The sequence below is a fragment of the Schistocerca americana genome, chromosome 7, assembly GCF_021461395.2.
Source record: "Schistocerca americana isolate TAMUIC-IGC-003095 chromosome 7, iqSchAmer2.1, whole genome shotgun sequence".
Classification (NCBI taxonomy): domain Eukaryota; kingdom Metazoa; phylum Arthropoda; class Insecta; order Orthoptera; family Acrididae; genus Schistocerca; species Schistocerca americana.
In genome coordinates, this window is record NC_060125.1 from 608726215 (window position 1) to 608747562 (window position 21348).

Here is a 21348-nt window from a genome sequence, read left to right on the forward strand (position 1 = left end):
ACAACCTTTCCAGCAAACCTCAACCTCCTCTCATTGCGCACAGACCCAGTCTCTCCCATCTACTCAATCTCCCACTTCCAACCCCCCCCCCCCCCCCCCCCAAACCTCAAAATTCTAATCAACACAATCTGGAACCACAACACCCTAATTCAGTAGTTAACCTTTCCTCCAAACCTCTCTCCCAATCCGAAACCTCTGTCCTATCCAAAGGCCTCACCTTCAGCCCCACTCCCAGATTCAACCAAACAGCCCTCGTCAAAGATTTACTGTCCTACACTCGTACTCTCTGCTGGAAGTATCACTTTGCCACGAAGAAAAATGATCCTAATCCTACTCCTAATGATCCGACTCCTCAAGACACCATCCAAATTGAACCCTGCCTGGAACAGTTCCGTCCTCCGTCACAGCGGGACCCACCTCCTCTTCCTCAAAATCACCCTCTCCAAACCTTCCAGGAATTTCTGACTTCCAGCCTTGCATCTCAATCCTTCTTAAAAAACCTTAATCCTACACCCAACATCACCACTGCTGAAGCCCAGGCTATCCGTGATCTGAAGGCTGACCGATCCATCGTCATTCTTCCGGCGGACAAGGGTTCCACGACCGTGGTACGATCGTCGGGAGTATGTGGCTGAGGGACTGCGTCAGCTTTCAGACAACACCACATACAAAGTTTGCCAAGGTAACCCCATTCCCGATGTCCAGGCGGAGCTTCAAGGAATCCTCAGAACCTTAGGCCCCCTGCAAAACCTTTCACCTGACCCCATCAACCTCCTGACCCCACCGACACCCCGCACCCCTACCTTCTACCTTCTTCCTAAAATCCACAAACCCAATCATCCCGGCCGCCCCATTGTAGCTGGTTACCAAGCCCCCACAGAACGTATCTCTGCCTACGTAGATCAACACCTTCAACCCATTACATGCAGTCTCCCATCCTTCATCAAGGACACCAACCACTTCCTTGAACGCCTGGAATCCTTACCCAATCTGTTACCCCCGGAAACCATCCTTGTAACCATTGATGCCACGTCCTTATACACAAATATTCCGCACGTCCAGGGCCTCGCTGCGATGGAGCATTTCCTTTCACGCCGATCACCTGCCACCCTACCTAAAACCTCTTTCCTCATCACCTTAGCCAGCTTCATCCTGACCCACAACTTCTTCACTTTTGAGGGCCAGACATACCAACAATTAAGGGGAACAGCCATGGGCACCAGGGTGGCCCCCTCGTACGCCAACCTGTTCATGGGTCGCTTAGAGGAAGCCTTCTTGGTTACCCAAGTCTGCCAACCCAAAGTTTGGTACAGATTTATTGATGACATCTTCATGATCTGGACTCACAGTGAAGAACAACTCCAGAATTTCCTCTCCAACCTCAACTCCTTTGGTTCCATCAGTTTCACCTGGTCCTACTCCAAATCCCATGCCACTTTCCTTGACGTTGACCTCCACCTGTCCAATGGCCAACTTCACACGTCCGTCCACATCAAACCCACCAACAAGCAACAGTACCTCCATTATGACAGCTGCCACCCATTCCACATCAAACGGTCCCTTCCCTACAGCCTAGGTCTTCGTGGCAAACGAATCTGCTCCAGTCCGGAATCCCTGAATCATTACACCAACAACCTGAAAACAGCTTTCGCATCCCGCAACTACCCTCCCGACCTGGTACAGAAGCAAATAACCAGAGCCACTTCCTCGTCCCCTCAAACCCAGAATCCCCCACAGAAGAACCACAAAAGTGCCCCACTTGTGACAGGATACTTTCCGGGACTGGACCAGACTCTGAATGTGGCTCTCCAGCAGGGATACGACTTCCTCAAATCCTGCCCTGAAATGAGATCCATCCTTCATGAAATCCTCCCCACTCTGCCAAGAGTGTCTTTCCGCCGTCCACCTAACCTTCGTAACCTGTTAGTTCATCCCTATGAAATCCCCAAACCACCTTCCCTACCCTCTGGTTCCTATCCTTGTAACTGCCCCCGATGCAAAACCTGTCCCATGCACCCTCCCACCACCACCTACTCCAGTCCTGTAACCCGGAAGGTGTACACGATCAGAGGCAGAGCCACGTGTGAAAGCACCCACGTGATTTACCAACTGACCTGCCTACACTGTGATGCATTCTATGTGGGAATGACCAGCAACAAACTGTCCATTCGCATGAATGGACACAGGCAGACAGTGTTTGTTGGTAATGAGGATCACCCTGTGGCTAAACATGCCTTGGTGCACAGCCAGCACATCTTGGCACAGTGTTACACCGTCCAGGTTATCTGGATACTTCCCACCAACACCAACCTATCCGAACTCCGGAGATGGGAACTTGCCCTTCAGTATATCCTCTCTTCTCGTCATCCGCCAGGCCTCAATCTCCGCTAATTTCAAGTTGCCGCCACTCATACCTCACCTGTCTTTCAACAACTTCTTTGCCTCTACACTTCTGCCTCGACTGACATCTCTGCCCAAACTCTTTGTCTTTAAATATATCTGCTTGTGTCTGTATGTGTGGATGGATATGTGCGTGTGTGCGAGTGTATACCTGTCCTTTTTTCCCCCTAAGGTAAGTCTTTCCGCTCCCGGGATTGGAATGACTCCTTACCCTCTCCCTTAAAACCCACTTCCTTTCGTCTTCCCCTCTCCTTCCCTCTTTCCTGATGAGGCAACAGTTTGTTGCGAAAGCTTGAATTTTGTGTGTATGTTTGTGTTTGTTTGTGTGTCTATCGACCTTCCAGCGCTTTTGTTCGGTAAGTCACCTCATCTTTGTTTTTATATATAATAAGTTAGTTTAAGTTAGATGAAGGGGTGTGTAAGCAGTTTGGTCCCATAGGAACTTAACACAAATTTCCAAAATTTCTTTTTTCCCTCTAAATGGTCTTCACTTTTTTTCTTCTTTTGGCTCTATTTAAACTTCATTGTTCCCATTGAGGAGGAGCATTTTTTCCTCTGCTTAGAAACATATTCACCTGTTTTGTTTTCTGGGCACTGTAAACATGGACACAGGATGGTGATTCTTATGGAAAAACCTGGAGAACCTGGAATTCTTGGGGAATTACATTTTATTTGGAAAATTCAGGGGATTTCAGGAATTTCATAAAATCTCGGAGTTCTGTGTTTTTAACCTAGCATTTTAATTAAATTGTACTGAGTTTTATAAGTCCCAGATTTTAGAATACTTAATATATCAAAGTATGTTAATTACACGAATATTATTCTGTATAAATTATCAGTGTTTAAAAACTGCAGTCACACACACACACACACACACACACACACACACACACACACACACACACACACACAAAGTTTGAGTAGTCACCCTGGGACACTATAACATGGCTGTTGGCTGCGAGCATACACAAATGAGAATTTTTCAACTTCGTACCACCCAGATAAGACTAAAATCAATTCAATCCTTTAACCACAAACCTAGAATGTTCTATTTTAAGTTCTAATGTGCTAGGTTTCTCACATCACCTATCTACATTACCAACTGGCAGACCCTGTTCACAGTGCGTAGTCAAAGTTCTAGCTTACCTCTCTAACACCTTCCACTGGCAACAAAAATTTTATTTTGCATATTTCATATAATTATTGACCAAATTTAAAAATTTAAAATGCTCATAATCTGCTCATTAAAAGGTGCATCTTATGTTAACAGGCTTAACACAATATTACAATTACAAACCATGTATACGTCTTGAAGCAGTGTAACTCAAGTCAGGCCAGTTACACACACACTATATTCAGCCAGTACTCGAAAATGAGAACACTTGCCAGCTTCCAGCAAACTTATCACGGAATTTTGAACCTTTCCTAAACTTTATCTTGCCTACATGGGTAATGTCAAATACTGAATACATTAACTTATTTATACATTATCACTTACTTCGGATACCATTTGAGAAGTAAATATGGCAGCATTAAGTCTTTGAACTTTCCACGTCAGTTTACCATCTATCTGAACACCTAGAAATTTGAGCTGTTCAGTTTCACAAATCATATGCCCATTGTGTGAAATTAAAACATCGGGTTTCGTTGAAGTGTGTGTTAGAAACTGTAAAAACTGAGTCTTACTGTTATTTAGCATTATTTTATTTTCTACAAGCCATGAACTTATGTCATGAACAGCACTATTTGAAACAGTCCCAATGTTGCACACAACATCCTTTACTACCAAATTAGTGTCATCAACAAACAGAAATATTTTAGAATCACCTGTGATACTAGAGGTCATGTCATTTATATAAATAAGGAACAACAGTAGTAGCCCCAGCCCTGATCGCTGGGGCACCCCCACCCCCCATTTGACTATGCTCTGTTCAGACTGCACACCATAGCCATTCTCAGCACTGTGGGTAATGGCCATTTGCTATCTGTTGTTAAAGTAAGAGGTGAACCAAATGTAAGCTACTCTCCATATTCCATAATGATCCAACTTCTGGAACAATATTTTGTGATCAACACAATCAATCGCCTCAGTTAAATCAAAAATGATTCCTACCATTCGAAACCTTATGTTTAACCCATCCAGTACCTCACAGAGAATAAAGAATTTAGCATATTCAGTCGTTAAACCACTTCCAAAACCGAACTGTACATTTGGTAGCAAATTCTGTGAAATAAAATGATCAATTATCCTTATATACACGGCCTTTTCAGTAACTCCAGCAAAGTGATGGCATAGCAATAGGTCTGAAATTGTCTACATTCTCCCTTTCTCCCTTTTTATTAAGCAACATTATTACTGAGTGCTTTAATCATTCAGGAAACTGACCATTCTTAAAGGAAAAGTAATGAATATGGCTAAGTACAGGGCTAATGTGCAGCAGAGCACCTTAATTTTCTGCTAGGTACTTCGTCATATCCATTGAGAGATGTTAGTCTTCCGTGATTTAATTATTGACTCAATCTCCCCTTTGTCAGTATCACAGAGGAGTATTTCAGACGTCAGTCATTGAAAGGCATTTTTCAAGCAAGTTACACGATTCCCTGTAGAAACTAAGTTTTTATTTAATTCACCAGCAGTACTCAGGAAGTGATTATTGAATAATGTAGATGTATCTACCTTATCAGCAACAGAAATATTTTTATTACGAACTGACTTTATATCATCTACTTTGTGCTGCTGATCAGACACTTACTTCATGACTGACCATATGGTTTTAATTTTATCATGTCAATTACTTATTCTATTTGCATACCACAAGCTCTTTGCCTTCCTTATAACATTTTTAAGCATCGTACAATACTTTTTGTAGTAGGCTGTTGTAGCTAGATTGTGACTACTTCTAACATAACTCCAACTTTGTTCTACCTGATACCCTTATCCCACTAGTCAGCCACCCAAGCTCCCTTTTACCGATAGTACCCTGTTTAGAACATTCTGATAGAAAGCAACTCTCAGAGAGCGTGAGAAGTGTGTTAAGGAAAGCATTAGATTTGTCATCTATATTATCGGCACTATAAACATCATGCCACTCTTGTTCCTCAATGAGGTTCAAAAAACACTCCATTGCCAGTGGATTAGCTTTCCTACATAGTTTGTAATTATATGTAACATTTGTTTGAGTATAAAAGCCTTTTAGTGTTAAAATTTGTGCATAAGGCTGTAAGGCTATTCACCCTTTTACTAACAGGATGCCCATCTAGTAATGAAGAATGAATAAAAATATTGTCTATGGCTGTGCTTCTCTTCCCCTGCACCCTGGTTGGAAAAAAGAAAAACAGTCTGCATCAGATCATATAAGTTTAGGAGATCTACCAACATCCTTTTTCTTGCACAATCATGTACAAAATTAAAATAGAAGTCACCACATGTAACTAATTTTTGGTACTTCCTGTAAAGTGAACAAAGAACCCTCTCTAGATTGAGCAGAAATGCTCTGAAGTCGGAGTTAGGGGACCTATAAACAATAACAATCAGAAGTTTAGTTTCACTAAATTCAACTGCCCTGCACAACACTGAAATACCTGTCCAGTGCAGTGCTGTGATAAGTTTACAGACTCAAATGGAATACTGTTTTTTACATACATGCTCACACCCCCACTCTGCAAAGAACTCCTTAAAAACAGCCAGCTTATCTGTATCCTGGTAAAGGAAGCCTCTGAATTGTCAAATTGTTTAAGTGGTGCTCCGGTATACCAATAATGTCAGAGTCAACATAAGCAGATCACTAACTTTATCCCTAATACCTCCTATATTTTGATGAAATATGGTAATTCCTTCGCTACTTGGATACCTGACCTTTAAAGGTGATTCCTTTGTTAGAGGGACTTCCTTTAAGCAGGGACACCTATCAGCTAACTTCAATCTAAAAAAAGTGCAGCATATGTAAGAGACAGAATACAATAAATACTGAATTAATACAACGTTGTGACTGTTTTGTTATTTTGACCATTATCCAATGTAATTTAATATAGATTATGCAAATGATACTTCTGACATGGGTGTATGTAATTATATACCATTATTTTTTGTAAACCTGACGATGTAACACATCCTCTCCTCTTGATGTGAACATGGAAAATTTGAGTACAATATGAAATACTTTGTCACTAGTAGTCACAAGTAGTATCTTTCTTTTTTAATAATTTCTGGTTAGAATGAAAAAAAGTCCCTCTTTGTTGTTAGCACAAAAATGAAATTATTAACTGTAGAATAAATACTAACAAAGAGATAGAGGGGCTGGCCAGTACTTACCTCAGCTCAGTACAGCCGATAGATACACAAAACAGAACAGAAAATTTACGTTCCTAGCTTTGGGAACTTTGTTCCTTCATCAGGGAGGAGAGAGGGGAAAGAAAGGGAAGAAGGGAAAGTGGATTCAGTTACTCACAAACCAGGTTATGAAGCAACAGGGAAAGGTAAACAGAGAGGGTAGCAAGGATGGAGGCATGGTTGTCAGAGGGAAGCCAAAGATATTCTACTGTAAGTACTGTGCCAGCTTCAAATGAAAGAGGATGCATACAGAAGTAAAGAGGTATATAGTATAAAGATAAACACAACTATGTAGGATGAAAAGATGCTTGAATGGCTAAAGAGGAAAGGGAAAGAGGAGAAGACTGAAGAGTAAATGGGAGTGAGGTTGTTTAACGTAGGTTCAGTCCAGGGGGATGGCGGGATGAAAGGATGTGTTGGAGTGCAAGTTCCCATCTCTGCAGTTAAATGGCAGTGGTAATAGTAAGAGGTGGTAGCGGAGTTCCTAGTGTACCAGGTCTTGAAAGTTTTAATGATAGAGATGTAATTGCCTATCGTACCTATCATATGTTTGAAATTGGTAATAAAGATTTTGGTAAATCAGCTTATGACTCGACATCTCCTCCTGTCTTGTATACTCGTAGCAAAAGAAAAATCAATCAAAATGAGTCTGTATTTATTTGGGTTAAAGGTAAAGGTGTATGTGAATATGTAAAATTTGTAGCTGATTGTACTGCATATTTTCATAAATAAAGATATGTAGCGTCAGCCACTAACTGGGCAAGGGTACATCTAGAACCGGAGGCTCAAGGATGCAACAGTTTTGTTATGTAAACACTCTTATCGCTTGGCACTCCAACACATCCTTTCATCCCACCATCCCCCTGGACTGAACCTACGTTAAACAACCTCACTCCCATTTACTCTTCAGTCTTCTCCTCTTTCCTTTTCCTCTTTAGCCATTCACGCATCTTTTCATCCTACATAGTTGTGTTTATCTTTATACTATATACCTCTTTACTTCTGTATGCATCCTCTTTCATTTGAAGCGGGCACAGTACTTACAGTAGAATATCTTTGGCTTCCCTCTGACAACCATGCCTCCATCCTTGCTACCCTCTCTGTTTACCTTTCCCTGTTGCTTCATAACCTGGTTTGTGAGTAATTGAATCCACTTTCCCTTCTTCCCTTTCTTTCCCCTCTCTCCTCCCTGATGAAGGAACAAAGTTCCCAAAGCTAGGAACGTAAATTTTCTGTTCTGTTTTGTGTATCTATCGGCTGTACTGAACTGAGGTAAGTACTGGCCAGCCCCTCTATCTCTTTGTTAGTATTTGTTTCACATCTTTATATGAGATTTTCCATTAATCATTTAACTGTAGAATAACTTCTTCGTAATTGGGTCAGCATCAATATTATTCCAACCTTCCTTACTCTTCATCCTTTCGGTTGTATAAATTCCGAAACGAAGTACTGTCTACATCAGAGCTGGGCATGAGTGGTGCCCGCGTGGCAGCAAGTGGGCACGGCTGGGAGCCCAAAAGAGCACACTGCACTGCATGCGCAGCTTGTCTGCATTGCGGGGAAAGATTCCCAGTGGCTGTTGGTCAAACAGATTGCTCCAGTCAGATGAACATAGTCGTTAATTTCATTGCTGAAAAAGATGCTTTCACATGTATTTATGATTCCAAACATACTGCTAACTCGAGCAGTTATTTTAAACAACTGCGGGAGCTGTTCATGAGGAATATTCTCGTAGTAGATTTCCACATTTTATGCAGTGTGGAACCTCTTCATACTATTGCACTTTGTCATTGAGCTTCATGCCTTTTCAGTGTCCACTGAAAAGTAGTTGGAAAAATATTAAAATCAAATTTGAACCTCTTTACATCAGTAAATCCATTAGCGAAATTTTCTCTCAGAACCTCTAGTACAGTAACAGACCCATGTTCATTCAGTATCACCTTCTCCAGATTTTTTTCTAACATTTGGACATTTGATGCCATTACATAGGTTACTGTTCCTAGTAGTTGTGACCAATAGATGGTGCTAGTACTCCACAACACTGACGCAGCCTTTCACATCACGTTAGTTGCTGGCAAAATGGCATCTAAGCAGGAGAAAGTGCAATGTGTGCTTTGGGCTTCTCATGGACGCAGCCCTCCTGACGTTAAATACACAAAATGATGGTATGCAAAGTTTAATGAAATAGGCAGCATTGAAGATCATCCTCAAAGTGACAGGCATCGTGTGAGTGATGAAACTGTTGATCGTGTTTGGCAATCGTTTCAATGGAGTCCATCTAAATCAACTCCTCAAGCATCACGTGAACTTCAAATACCGCAATCAAGTGTGGTGAAGATTCTTCATGAAAGGCTTAGCTGCATACTTACAAAGTGCAAATCGTGCAAGCCTTGCAACCAAACGATTTGCTGACACGTGCTGAATTTGCAACTGAGATTCTCATCAGGATTGATGGCGCTAACGATTAACTTAAATCGCATACGCTTTACCAATGAATGGGGTTCAGAGTCTCCACATGCTACTTTACAGTAGCAGCGAGACAGTGAAAAAGTGAATGTTTGGTGCGGCCTCATGCATAACAAGGTTTTTGGACCATATTTCTTCATGGAAAAATCCATTACCACCAACATTTACTTAGACATTCTGCAGCAGTTCATTGCCCCCAGTTAGAAGAATATCAACCGCAGATAATTTTCCAGCAAGATGGAGACACCCCCCCACCCCACTGGGTTTTGATAACGCGTGATTTGCTAGATGAAACATTTCCGGATTGGTGGATTGGAAGGAACGGTCCAACACCCTGGCCACCCCGCTCTCCAGACATTATCCCCCTTGCCTTTTTTGTCTGGGGCTATATCAAGGACAGAGTCTCCGTCACACCAGTTGCTGACATTGATGAACTGAAGGCTAGAATACAAGCTGCTGTGGGTACTGTGACAGAAAACATGTTGCGAAACACCTGGCGGGAACTGGAATACCTCCTTGACATTCTCCGAGCTACCAAGAGAGCTGACGTTGAGATTTACTAACATAAGTGGTCTTTAAAAAAACTAGTAACACTAACCTATGTAACGGCATCAAATGTAAATTATTATGTCAAACAGTTATTCTGTAATAAATTGTTATAATCAGGGCAAGACTTTGTGCTCACCCTGTATATATCTTTGGCCGTTTCTCCAGTCAGTTGGCAGTTAATGGTTAGAGTGCTAACACCTAAGTTTTCAAGTAGAGTGTGTAACCAATGATGCTGGCCACTGATGCTATATATATATAGGGATCGTGTCAACCCCTTTCACATCAACTACGGCTTGAAGATGGCGCATTGAAGGGCCGAAACTGGCTGCAACAAAATAAATAAAATCATAAGGATGGCTGTAGGCATTTTATTTTCTCACAGTTTCCTAGATCGGCTGAAATACCTGCCTGTTCCTCTCCCACCTCACATCTTGCTTGTCACCACTGATGCCATCTCCCTAAATTCCAACATCCCCCACGTAGATGGTCTGTCTGCTGTTGAACATTTTCTCAGTCAACACCCATCTGATTGCAAACCTATTACATCCTTCTTGCTCACCTTAATTGACTTTATACTTACCAAAATTACTTCAGCTTCGAGGGGCAGGCATACAAACAGATCAGAGGTATGGCCATGGGAATCAGGGTGGCTCCATCGTATGCTGACCTTTCCACGGGTCGCTTGGAGGGGGCTTTCCTGGGATCCATAAGCCTTCTGCCCCTGGTTTGAGTTAGATCCATTGATGATATCTTTGCTGTATGGACTCACGTATGAACCATGGACCTTGCCGTTGGTGGGGAGGCTTGCGTGCCTCAGCGATACAGATGGCCGTACCGTAGGTGCAACCACAACCAAGGGGTATCTGTTTAGAGGCCAGACAACGTGTGGTTCCTGAAGAGGGGCAGCAGCCTTTTCAGTAGTTGCAGGGGCAACAGTCTGGATGATTGACTGATCTGGCCTTGTAACACTAACCAAAACGGCCTTGCTGTGCTGGTACTGCAAACTTCTGAAAGCAAGGGGAAACTACAGCCGTAATTTTTCCCGAGGGCATGCAGCTTTATTGTTTGGTTAAATGATGATGGTGTCCTCTTGGGTAAAATATTCTGTCCCCCATTCGGATCTCTGGGCGGGGACTACTCAAGAGGACGTCGTTATCAGGAGAAAGAAAACTGGCATTCTACGGATTGGAGCGTGGAATGTCAGATCCCTTAATCCGGCAGGTAGGTTAGAAAATTTAAAAAGGGAAATGGATAGGTTAAAGTTAGATATAGTGGGAATTAATGAAGTTCGGTGGCAGGAGGAACAAGACTTCTGGTCAGGTGAATACAGGGTTATAAAAACAAAAAAAATCAAATAGGGGTAATGCAGGAGTAGGTTTAATAATGAATAAAAAAATAGGACTGCGGGTAAGCTACTACAAACAGCATAGTAAACACATTATTGTGGCCAAGAGAGACACGAAGCCCATGCCTACTACAGTAGTACAAGTTTATATGCCAACTAGCTCTGCAGATGATGAAGAAATTGATGAAATGTATGATGAGATAAAAGAAATTATTCAGGTAGTGAAGGAAGACGAGAATTTAATAGTCGTGGGTGACTGGAATTTGAGAGTAGGAAAAGGGAGAGAAGGAAACATACTAGGTGAATATGGATTGGGGCTAAGAAATGAAAGAGGAAGCCACCTGGTACAATTCTACACAGAGCATAACTTAATCATAGCTAACACTTGGTTCAAGAAACATGAAAGAAGGTTGTATACATAGAAGAATCCTGGAGATACTAGAAGGTATCATATAGATTGTATAATGGTAAGACAGAGATTTAGGAACCAGATTTTAAATTGTAAGACATTTCCAGGAGCAGATGCGGTCTCTGACCAGATGTGGACTCTGACCAGAATCTATTGGTTATGAACTGTAGATTAAAACTGAAGAAACTGCAAAAAGGTGGGAATTTAAGGAGATAACATGGATAAGCTGAAAGAACCAGAGGTTGTACAGAGGGAGAGCATGAGGGAACAATTGACAGAACTGGAGGAAATAAATACAGTAGAAGAAGAATGGGTAGCTCTGAGGGATGAAGTAGTGAAGGCAGCAGAGGATCAAGTAGGTAAAAAGACAAGGGCTAGTAGAAATCCTTGGGTAACAAGAAATATTGAATTTAATTGATGAAAGGATAAAATATAAAAATTCAGTAAATGAAGCAGGCAAAAACGTGTCAAAAATGAGATCGACAGGAAGTGCAAAACGGCTAAGCAGGGATGGCTGGGGGACAAATGTAAGGATGTAGAGGCTTATCTCACTAGGGGTAAGATAGATACTGCCTACAGGAAAGTTAAAGAGACCCTTGAAGAAAAGAGAGCCACTTGTATGAATATCAAGAGCTCAGATGGAAACCCAGTTTCAAGCAAAGAAGGGAAAGCAGGAAGGTGGAAGGAGTATATAGAGGGTTTATACAAGGGTGACTTACTTGAGGACAATATTATGGAAATGGAAGAGGATGTACATGAAGATGAAATGGGAGATACGATACCGCATGAAGAGTTTGACAGAGCACTGAAAGGCCTGAGTCAAAACAAGGCCCCGGGAGTAGACAACATTCCATTAGAACTACTGACGGCCTTGGGAGAGCCAGTCCTGACAAAACTCTACCATCTGGTGAGCAAGATGTATGAGACAGGCGAAATACCCTCAGACTTCAAGAAGAATATAATAATTCCAATCCCAAAGAAAGCAGGTGTTGACAGATGTGAAAATTACTGAACTATCAGTTTAATAAGTCACAGCTGCAAACTACTAACAAGAATTCTTTACAGACTAATGGAAAAACTGGTAGAAGCTGACCTCGGGAAATATCAGTTTGGATTCGGTAGAAATGTTGGAACACGTGAGGCAATACTGACCTTACGACTTATCATAGAAGAAAGATTAAGGAAAGGCAAACCTACGTTTCTAGCATTTGTAGGCTTAGAAAAAGCTTTTGACAATGTTTACTGGAATACTCTTTCAAATTCTGAAGGTGTCAGGGGGTAAAATACAGGGAGCGAAAGGCTATTGACAATTTGTACAGAAACCAGATGGCAGTTATAAGAGTCGAGGGGCATGAAAAGGAAGCAGTGGTTGGGAAAGGAATGAGACAGAGTTGTAGCCTCTCCCGATGTTATTCAATCTGTGTATTGAGCAAGCAGTAAAGGAAACAAAAGAAAAATTTGGAGTAGGTATTAAAATCCACAGAGAGAAATAAAAACTTTGAGGTTCGCCGATGACATTGTAATTCTGTCAGAGACAGCAAAGGACTTGGATGAGCAGTTGAACAGAATGGACAATGTCTTGAAAGGAGGGTATAAGATGAAAATCAACAAAAGGAAAACGAGGATAGTGGAATGTAGTCGAATTAAATCGGGTGATGCTGAGGGAATTAGATTAGGAAATGAGACACTTCAAGTGGTAAAGGAGTTTCGCCATTTAGGGAGCAAAATAACTGATGATGGTCGAAGTAGAGAGGATATAAAATGTAGACTGGCAATGGCAAGGAAAGCGTTTCTGAAGAAGAGAAATTTGTTAACATCGAGTATAGATTTAAGTGTGAAGAATTTGTTTCTGAAAGTATTTGTATGGAGTGTAGCCATGTATGGAAGTGAAACATGTACGATAAATAGTTTGGACAAGAAGAGAATAGAAGCTTTTGAAACGTGGTGCTGCAGAAGAATGGTGAAGATCAGATGGGTAGATCACATAACTAATGAGGAGGTATTGAATAGAATTGGGGAGAAGAGGAGTTTGTGGCACAACTTGACAAGAAGTAGGGACCGGTTGGTAGGACATGTTCTGCGGCATCAAGAGATCACAAATTTAGCATTGGAGGGCAGCCTGGAGGGTAAAAATTGGAGAGGGAGACCAAGAGATGAATACACTAGGCAGATTCAGAAGAATGTAGGTTGCAGTAAGTACTGGGAGATGAAGAAGCTTGCACAGGATGGAGTAGCATGGAGAGCTGCATCAAACCAGTCTCAGGACTGAAGACCACAACAACAACAACAACATGGACTCATTGTGAGAATGACTGGTTAAAATTCCTGGAATCTCTAAATACCTTCTCCCAATTAAATTTAACATGGTCCTATACCAAATCCCACGCCACTTTCCTTGATGTTGATCTCATCCTCACCAAAGGCCAGCTACAAACTTCTGTCTACATCAGATCTACAAACAAACAGTAGTACTAACATTTTGACAGTTTCTGTCCTTTCTGCGTTAAACATTCCCTCCCATATAGCCTTTGCATTCGAGGCATATGTGTTTGTTAGGATGCAGACTCTTTACAGCAATACCCCACCACTCTCACTTCAACCTTCACTGGACATAATTATCTCAATAGCCTAGTTCAAAAGCAGATTTCCCAGGCCATCACATCCAGTCCTGGTACTGCTGATCCCTCCAAAAATCATTTTCAGAGCACACCACATGTCACCCTGTATCATGTTGGTCTTGAATGTATCAATTACTACTTCGACAAGGCCATGACTTCCTAAAAATCATGCCCTGAACCGAGATCTATTCTGTCTCCGATTTTGTCCTAGAATACATTTTCGTCGCCCTCCCAATCCCCGCAATATCCTTCTCGGACCATATGCTCCTTCTGCACCCATCTCCCCACCCTTTGGCTCCCACCCCTGTGACCATCTCCACTGCAAAACTTACCTTATGCACCATACTAGCACCAGCTATCCATGCCCTGTAACTGGCAAATCATATACTATTGAAGGGAGAGCCCCACCTGCCAAATGACACGTCAAATACCAGCTGTTACGTAAACACTGTTCGGCCTTTTACATCGGCATGATTACCACCCAGTTATCAGTGAGGATGAATTGGCATAGGCAGAGGGTGTACACAGGCAATGCGCAACATTGTGTTGCACAGCATGTTGTACAACATGAAAGTCATGATCTTGGTGCCTGTTTCACCACATGTGCCGTCTGGATTCTTCCCCCAGACACCACTTTCTCAGAACTCCGCAGGTGGGAACTAGCACTACAACATGGCCTTGGTTCTCGCCACCAACCTAGCCTTAATTTACATTAATTCCTTCTGTCTCAGCATTTCTTCACAGTAACTACTCCTTTCTTCACTCCATTTTAATTTTCTACACCTTATATTTTCTGACTTGTTTATTTTTGGCATCCTCCCCCTCCCCCCCCCCCCTCCCCCCCTTCCTCCTGTGTTAGCTTTTCACTCGTATTATCTTGTGCATGATGTTTTAATAGTAATATCTGTCCTGCATATTACCCTGTCCTACACCTTTAAACTCTCAGGCTTTCAAATCTCATCCGGTGCAGTCCTCAACAACCAGTCTTTCGTTCTCATCCCATCTGGCAAGTCTCCCCTGACCCGGGTTCTTTGTGACTTTCATAAACTGTACCCCTTTCCCTAAACCTATCCAATTCTTTTCCTTCATCCCTCTTCCTTCCCCTTCAACTCTTCTACCAGAAGAAGGAGCCACTGGCTCCAGAAGCTTGTAAAAGTTAAATTCTTTTGCATGTGTTCCCCTGCCATTGCTTGGAGAGTAGATTTTTGTATCTATCCATTTACAAAGTGTATTGCTGGTAATTTCTGCTCAATACAAATTTATTTAAACTTTATTCTTACCAAAACAAAGCCACCAGACTTGATACTAATCATTGCAGGAACAGATGTTTGTCCCAATAAAGTTCGTGCTTGTCAATTGTGTTTTGTAAGCCAGAAGATAGGCTGTCGACAGTAGTTAAGCATTGAGACCAGATCGAGGAGTTCGTCCATTACGTTGAACTCTGCACCAACTACTCTGATAATCACTAGAAGTTGAGCAACATCAATTGTGTCAATGCATTCATCCAAATCCAAACAGAAAAAATCAAAATCTATATTCCTGTCTGTCTTTCAACTATGCTTCAATGTCGTTTGCCATTTGTTCAGTACAGCATTGAAAGAGGAAGTAGTTTGAAAAGAGAAATTTCCACTGAACATAAAATTGTTGTGTCAGCCATAAAGTATTATTTCACAAATTCTGTATCACCAAAAGTACATTATGAGAGTTACGATAGCTGAGTTTCATTGCAGCACCATTGTGCATCACATAGTTTTCTTTCTGTTAGTACTTCAGAAGGAGGAGGTAAAACCACATAAGGCATTATCAGTAATGGAAATGATACAAAAAATGCCGCACCTGGATAAATTAATACTTACAGGTCCTCTCTAGAGAAGTTTGGCTTTCCTTTCTTCATAATTCAAACAGATGACCAAACCAGTTGAAAATGTTGCTATACTTTATGCCTGTTACCATCTATAATTTTATGTCACAAACGAAACACTGAGGGCAACTTCGTTTTTCAGCAAAGTAACTTTGTTTTCAGCAAACTGATTTTCTTCGCTCTGTGGGATGAAGTGTGTAAGGATTTATCAGATTTTCGTTTTGCTCGTTGCTGCATATGTATTGATTAGAAAAGATTGGTACGGCAGTTAAAGGGGGAACTTGTGGCTGACGGAGTCAGGGGAATCCACAGGCAAGTGCTGCGAGCCTCTGTGATGATAGTAAAGATGAATTGTAACCTCTGGCAAAGAGTGGTATGTATAAAATCACATGCAACTACTGTGGAAAAGTCCATGTTGTTTACCAGAAGGAATGGCCAGTATGCAGACATATGACAGGAATGATCATTTGAAGCAAAAATGTCTAATAAGCATAGGCTCTAAAATGCATAGCCCTTAAAGTATGCATTTTCAGGCCCATGTTAACTCGAATTTTTTGCCTCAAATGATTGTTTCTGTCATATCACTGGATATTGATCATTTCTCCTGGGACATCTATGTGTCTGCTGAACCTGAAAGAAGCTGGAGATTAAGAAAAACAGGTTCAACCTTTGCCAAACATCTTTTAACAGAAAAACACTTTTACTATATAGGTTTTGAAGTTTTACAGTCGTTAAGACAATCAAAAAGGTAACTATTGGAAATCGATAAACATATGATAACACAATCTCAGTATTACCAGAATGAAATTTTCACTTTGCAGCAGAGTGTACACCAATACGAAACTTCCTGGCAGATTAAAATTACGTGCTGGAGTGAGACTCGAACTTGGGACCTTTGCCTTTCATGGGCAATTGCTCTACTGACTGAGCTTCCCAAACACAACTCACAACCTGTCCCCACAGCTTCAATCTGCCAGTACTTTGGCTTCTACCTTCCAAATGTCACGGAAGCTCTCCTGCGAACCTTTGAGAACTAGCACTTCTGGAAGAAAGAACTGAACTCAGTATCTCTTCCCCTCTGTTAAATTAGGTTTTAGTTATTAAATATTAAAATACAGTTGTAAATTCAACTTTATTTTTCTTCTGTTGTTAATGTAACAATATTCACATAAAAAAACTTTATTTTTAATTTTTAGTTAAATTTAGCTGTTTCTTTGTGACATAAAAATGTAATACTTTCCATTGTAAAGACATGTAATCATTTTTGTATCTTTCGTATAAGTAATGTCTGTGTATGTCTCATGTCATTTATCTGTGTTTGTGATATTCAGTTGTCTAACTTTGCAGAGTGCTATTGAATAAACCACTATTGCTAGTACAGCTCCCCATTTTCCCAGAACTTTCATTTGCTATGTTGAATATGATGAGTGTTTTTCTCTCTCTCTCTTTTTTTTTTTTTTTTTTTTTTTTTTTTTTTTTTTTTTTTTTTTTTTTTTTTTTTCAAGAAAACAGGTTTTGGCCCTTGTCAGTTAATAACGTCACATGAAAAAGCAGAAAAATTGATCAAAGAATATTAATGTCTTCTTCATCTACTGTGGACTCAAGAAACAGCAATCATTTTGTATAATTCTTATTGTTTATATATTTTGTTTCCAGTGGGTTCTCAGCTGCTGAAACTCCTGAGCTCAAGGCGTGCAGTGTACAGAGATGGACCCATAATCACATCCAAGCCAGAAGATAGTCCTAAGACTGGTGCTTCAAATGGTGAATCCGATCCAGTTGCAAGACGTCCCAAGAAGAGGCGTTTCCCTGAGTCAGGTAAAACCTCCACGAAACAGTTAACCAGTAAGTTGCTCTTAGTGCTTCCATATGCCACATACAATGACATCAGATACTGAATTCTTATGTAAAGGGAACAGTTTAGACATTATGTAAGAAAAGAAGGAAAAATTAAAATACAAAGTTAGAGTGGCAACAAATAAATTAGATCTAAATTCTTAACTACTGTTGACTATATTCACCAACTGCGACATAGTCCAATGTACAAACAGTGATCCAATACTGTCAAATGTTTTTTTATTCCAGTCTTTGATCACAATATCAATTCTTTAGACGATGATCGGTTTGTTCGTAATGACCATCCTCAGATCTTTTTTACACCGTGTCCTAAAGTGATAAGGCCATAATAGCATCATCAAAACATATAAATAGAATCAGCACAGCATCGTCACATAGATCTAAAATAAAGTGTAGAATAGGCCACATTGGCCACACAGTCATTATAGCCAGTTGCTTTAAGTGCTGGAAGTTTGGACATATGACTTTCCGCTGTACTTCCAGTGTCACATGGGAAGATTGTGGACAACCTTCACATCCCAATACTCCATGTGCCCTACCTCCCATCTATGTGAACTGCAGAGAGCACCATTCCTCTTACTTGCCGGACTGCAGGATTCTACAGAAAGAAAGGAAAATAATGGGAAACAAGACCCTGGACTGACTTACCTACACTGAGGCTAAGAGAAATATGAGAGGCTACATCCTGTGTGTATGGACATCTACCTACGCCGCTGCTACAACAGCAGTTCCAGCCCCTTCCGTTCCGCCTATTCCAGTCAGCTCTCGGAGCCGTAATACGAAACCTGCCCCCTTGATGGTGGCAGCCACTTCCCTCCCTGTTGCTCCTGCACCACCTACCTCGGGAGCACTGCCCCCCTACTGTGCTTACTGGCCGAGGTAGATATGTCAGAACTTCACTACCTTAATTCGACCTCTGCCTCGTAAATAATGGGGCCCCCACACATTTCAGTGTGGCTCATGGTATTTACTTTGCCATTGATTTATCACTTTACAGCCCAGGACTTCTCCCATTGTCCACTGGAGAACCTACGACAACTTGTTTGGTGACCACTTCCGCATCGTCCTGTCACTGCCCCGGTGTTATGCCCACGGATGCCAAACCAAGATGGGCTTCAAACAAGGCAGCCTGGGAAGCTTTTACCTCTGCTGTCACTGTTGAATCTCCCCCACACAGTAACATCAGTGTGATGGTTGAGTGTGTCACCAGGACAATCGTTTCTGCAGCAGAAATTGCGATCCCTTGTTCCTTAGGGTGCCCCCAGCGAAAGACAGGTCTCTGGGTGGTCGCTGGAAGTTGCTGAGGCCATTAAAGAGTGAGGCAGGCTCTACAGCGACATAAGCAGTATACTTCCAGCAGTATACTTCCCTGGAGTACTTAATAGTTTTTCAACAGCTCTGTGCCCGCATTCGCCAGCTTATAAGAAGACGGCAGGAGTGTTGGGAGAGGCACGTCTCAACAATTGGGTGCCATACGTCACCTTCCCAAGCCTGGTCGAAGATCAGATGAGATTTTGGGTACCAGACCCCAACAGGTGTTCCTGGCATTAACATAAGCGGCATGTTATTTACCGATGCAAACGTGATTGCAGGGCACTTTGCAAAGCACTATGCTCGCACCTCTGCATCGGAGAATTACCCCCAAACGTTTCGCGTCCTCAAACTGTGGATGGAAGGGAAGGTCCTCTCATTCACTATATGCCACAGTGAACCCTGTAACGCCGCATTTACAGAGTGAGAGCTCCTCAGTGCCCTTGCCCATTGCCCCGACACAGCTCCTGGGCCAGATCGGATCCACAGTCAGGTGATAAAACATATCTCCTCTGACAACAAGCGACATCTCGTCATCTTCAACTGGATCTGGCGCAGGGCACCTTTCCATCCCAATGGCCAGAGAGCACCATCATTCGAGTGCTCAAACCTGGCAAAAACCCGCTGGAAGTGGATAGCTATTGGCCCATCAGCCTCACCAACATTCCTTGTAAGCTGTTAGAACGTATGGTAAGTCAGCAGTTGCATTGGCTCCTGGAGTCACGGGGTCTACTGGCTCCATGCCAGGGCAGTTTCCACCAGGGTCACTCTACCACTGATAATCTTGAGTCCCTCAAGTGTGCCGTCAGAATAGCCTTTTCCAGGTGCCAGCACCTGGTTTCTGTCTTTTTTTGATTTACAAAAAGCATACGACGCAACCTGGCAACATCATATCCTTGCCACATTGTAAAAGTGGGGTCTCCAGGGCCCACTCCTTATTTTTATCGAAAACTTCCCGTCGTTCCGTACTTTCCATTTCCAAGTGGATGCCTCCCATAGTTCCATCCATATCCAGGAGAATGGAGTCCTGCAGGGCCCTGTGTATTGAGCATCTGTCTGTTTTTAGTGGCCATTAACGACCTAGCAGCAGCTGTAGGGCCGTCTGTCTCACCTTCTCTGTATGCAGATGACTTCTGCATTTTGTACTGTTGCTCCAGTACTGGTGTTGCTGAGCGGTGCCTACAGGCAGCCATGCACAAGGCACAGTCATGGGCTCTAGCCAACAGCTTCCAGTTTTCAGCTGCGAAGTCGTGTGTTATGCATTTCCGTCGGCATCGTACCATTCATCCAGAACCAGCACTTTACCTTAATGACAATCCAGTCTCTGTAGTGGAGACATATCAATTCTTAGGATTGGATTTCGACACCTGATTGACGTGACTTCCTCACCTTTGTCAGCTTAAGTGGAAGTGCTGGCAGCACCTCAATGCCGTCCGCTGACTGAGCAACACCAACTGGGGTGCTGATCGCTCCACACTGCTGCAGCTCTACAGAGCCCTTGTTCAATCCTGCATTAACTATGGGAGTGTTATTTATGGTCCAGCGGCACCCTCAGCGTTGCGTTTAATTGACCCAGTGCACCACTGCAGTGTTCTATTAGTGACGGTAGCTTTTAGGACGAGTCCGGTGACCAACATATTGGTAGAGGCTGGAGTCCCTCCACTGAAGATAAGACTTGCACCATTTCTCGCCAGTTACGTTGCACACATTCATAGCTCTCTTGACCATCCTAATTACCGTCTTCCTTTCCCAATCACGGCAGTTCATCTTCCGCATCGGCGGTGCAGGTTGCAGTACGCTCCTCTCCTTTCTGTCTGAACTGGAATCCTTCCCTTTACCACCTCTACTTTGAGATCCATTCACGTACACTTCCATGGTGTATACCTCAGCCAAAGCTTCTCCTGGACCTTTTACATGGTCCTAAGGACTCAGTTAACCCCGTGGCCCTCCACTGTCACTTCCTCTCGATTCTGGACATGTACCAGGGTCATGAGGTGGTTTACACTGATGTCTCGATGGCTGATGGTCATGATGGTTTTGTGTATGTTCATGGAGGACACATTGAACAGCACTCCTTGAAAGATGGCTTCTGGGTTTTCACTGCAGAACTGGTGATCATTTCTCCTCCGTACTTACTCGTTGAGCAGCCTACAAGCTATCAACCAGTGCTACCCTCACCATCCTATGATAGTGACCATCCAT

General features: G+C 42.3%; 1 protein-coding gene across 1 annotated transcript in view; it reads left to right on the forward strand.

The window, feature by feature from the left end:
- Positions 1 to 21348, forward strand: part of LOC124621899 (chromatin assembly factor 1 subunit A-like) — a 105350-nt gene that overhangs the window by 64968 nt on the left and 19034 nt on the right. The window contains exon 11 of the mRNA XM_047147384.1: positions 17635 to 17796. Coding sequence (XP_047003340.1) covers positions 17635 to 17796 — 162 coding nt within the window. The remainder of the gene's footprint in view (positions 1 to 17634; positions 17797 to 21348) is intronic.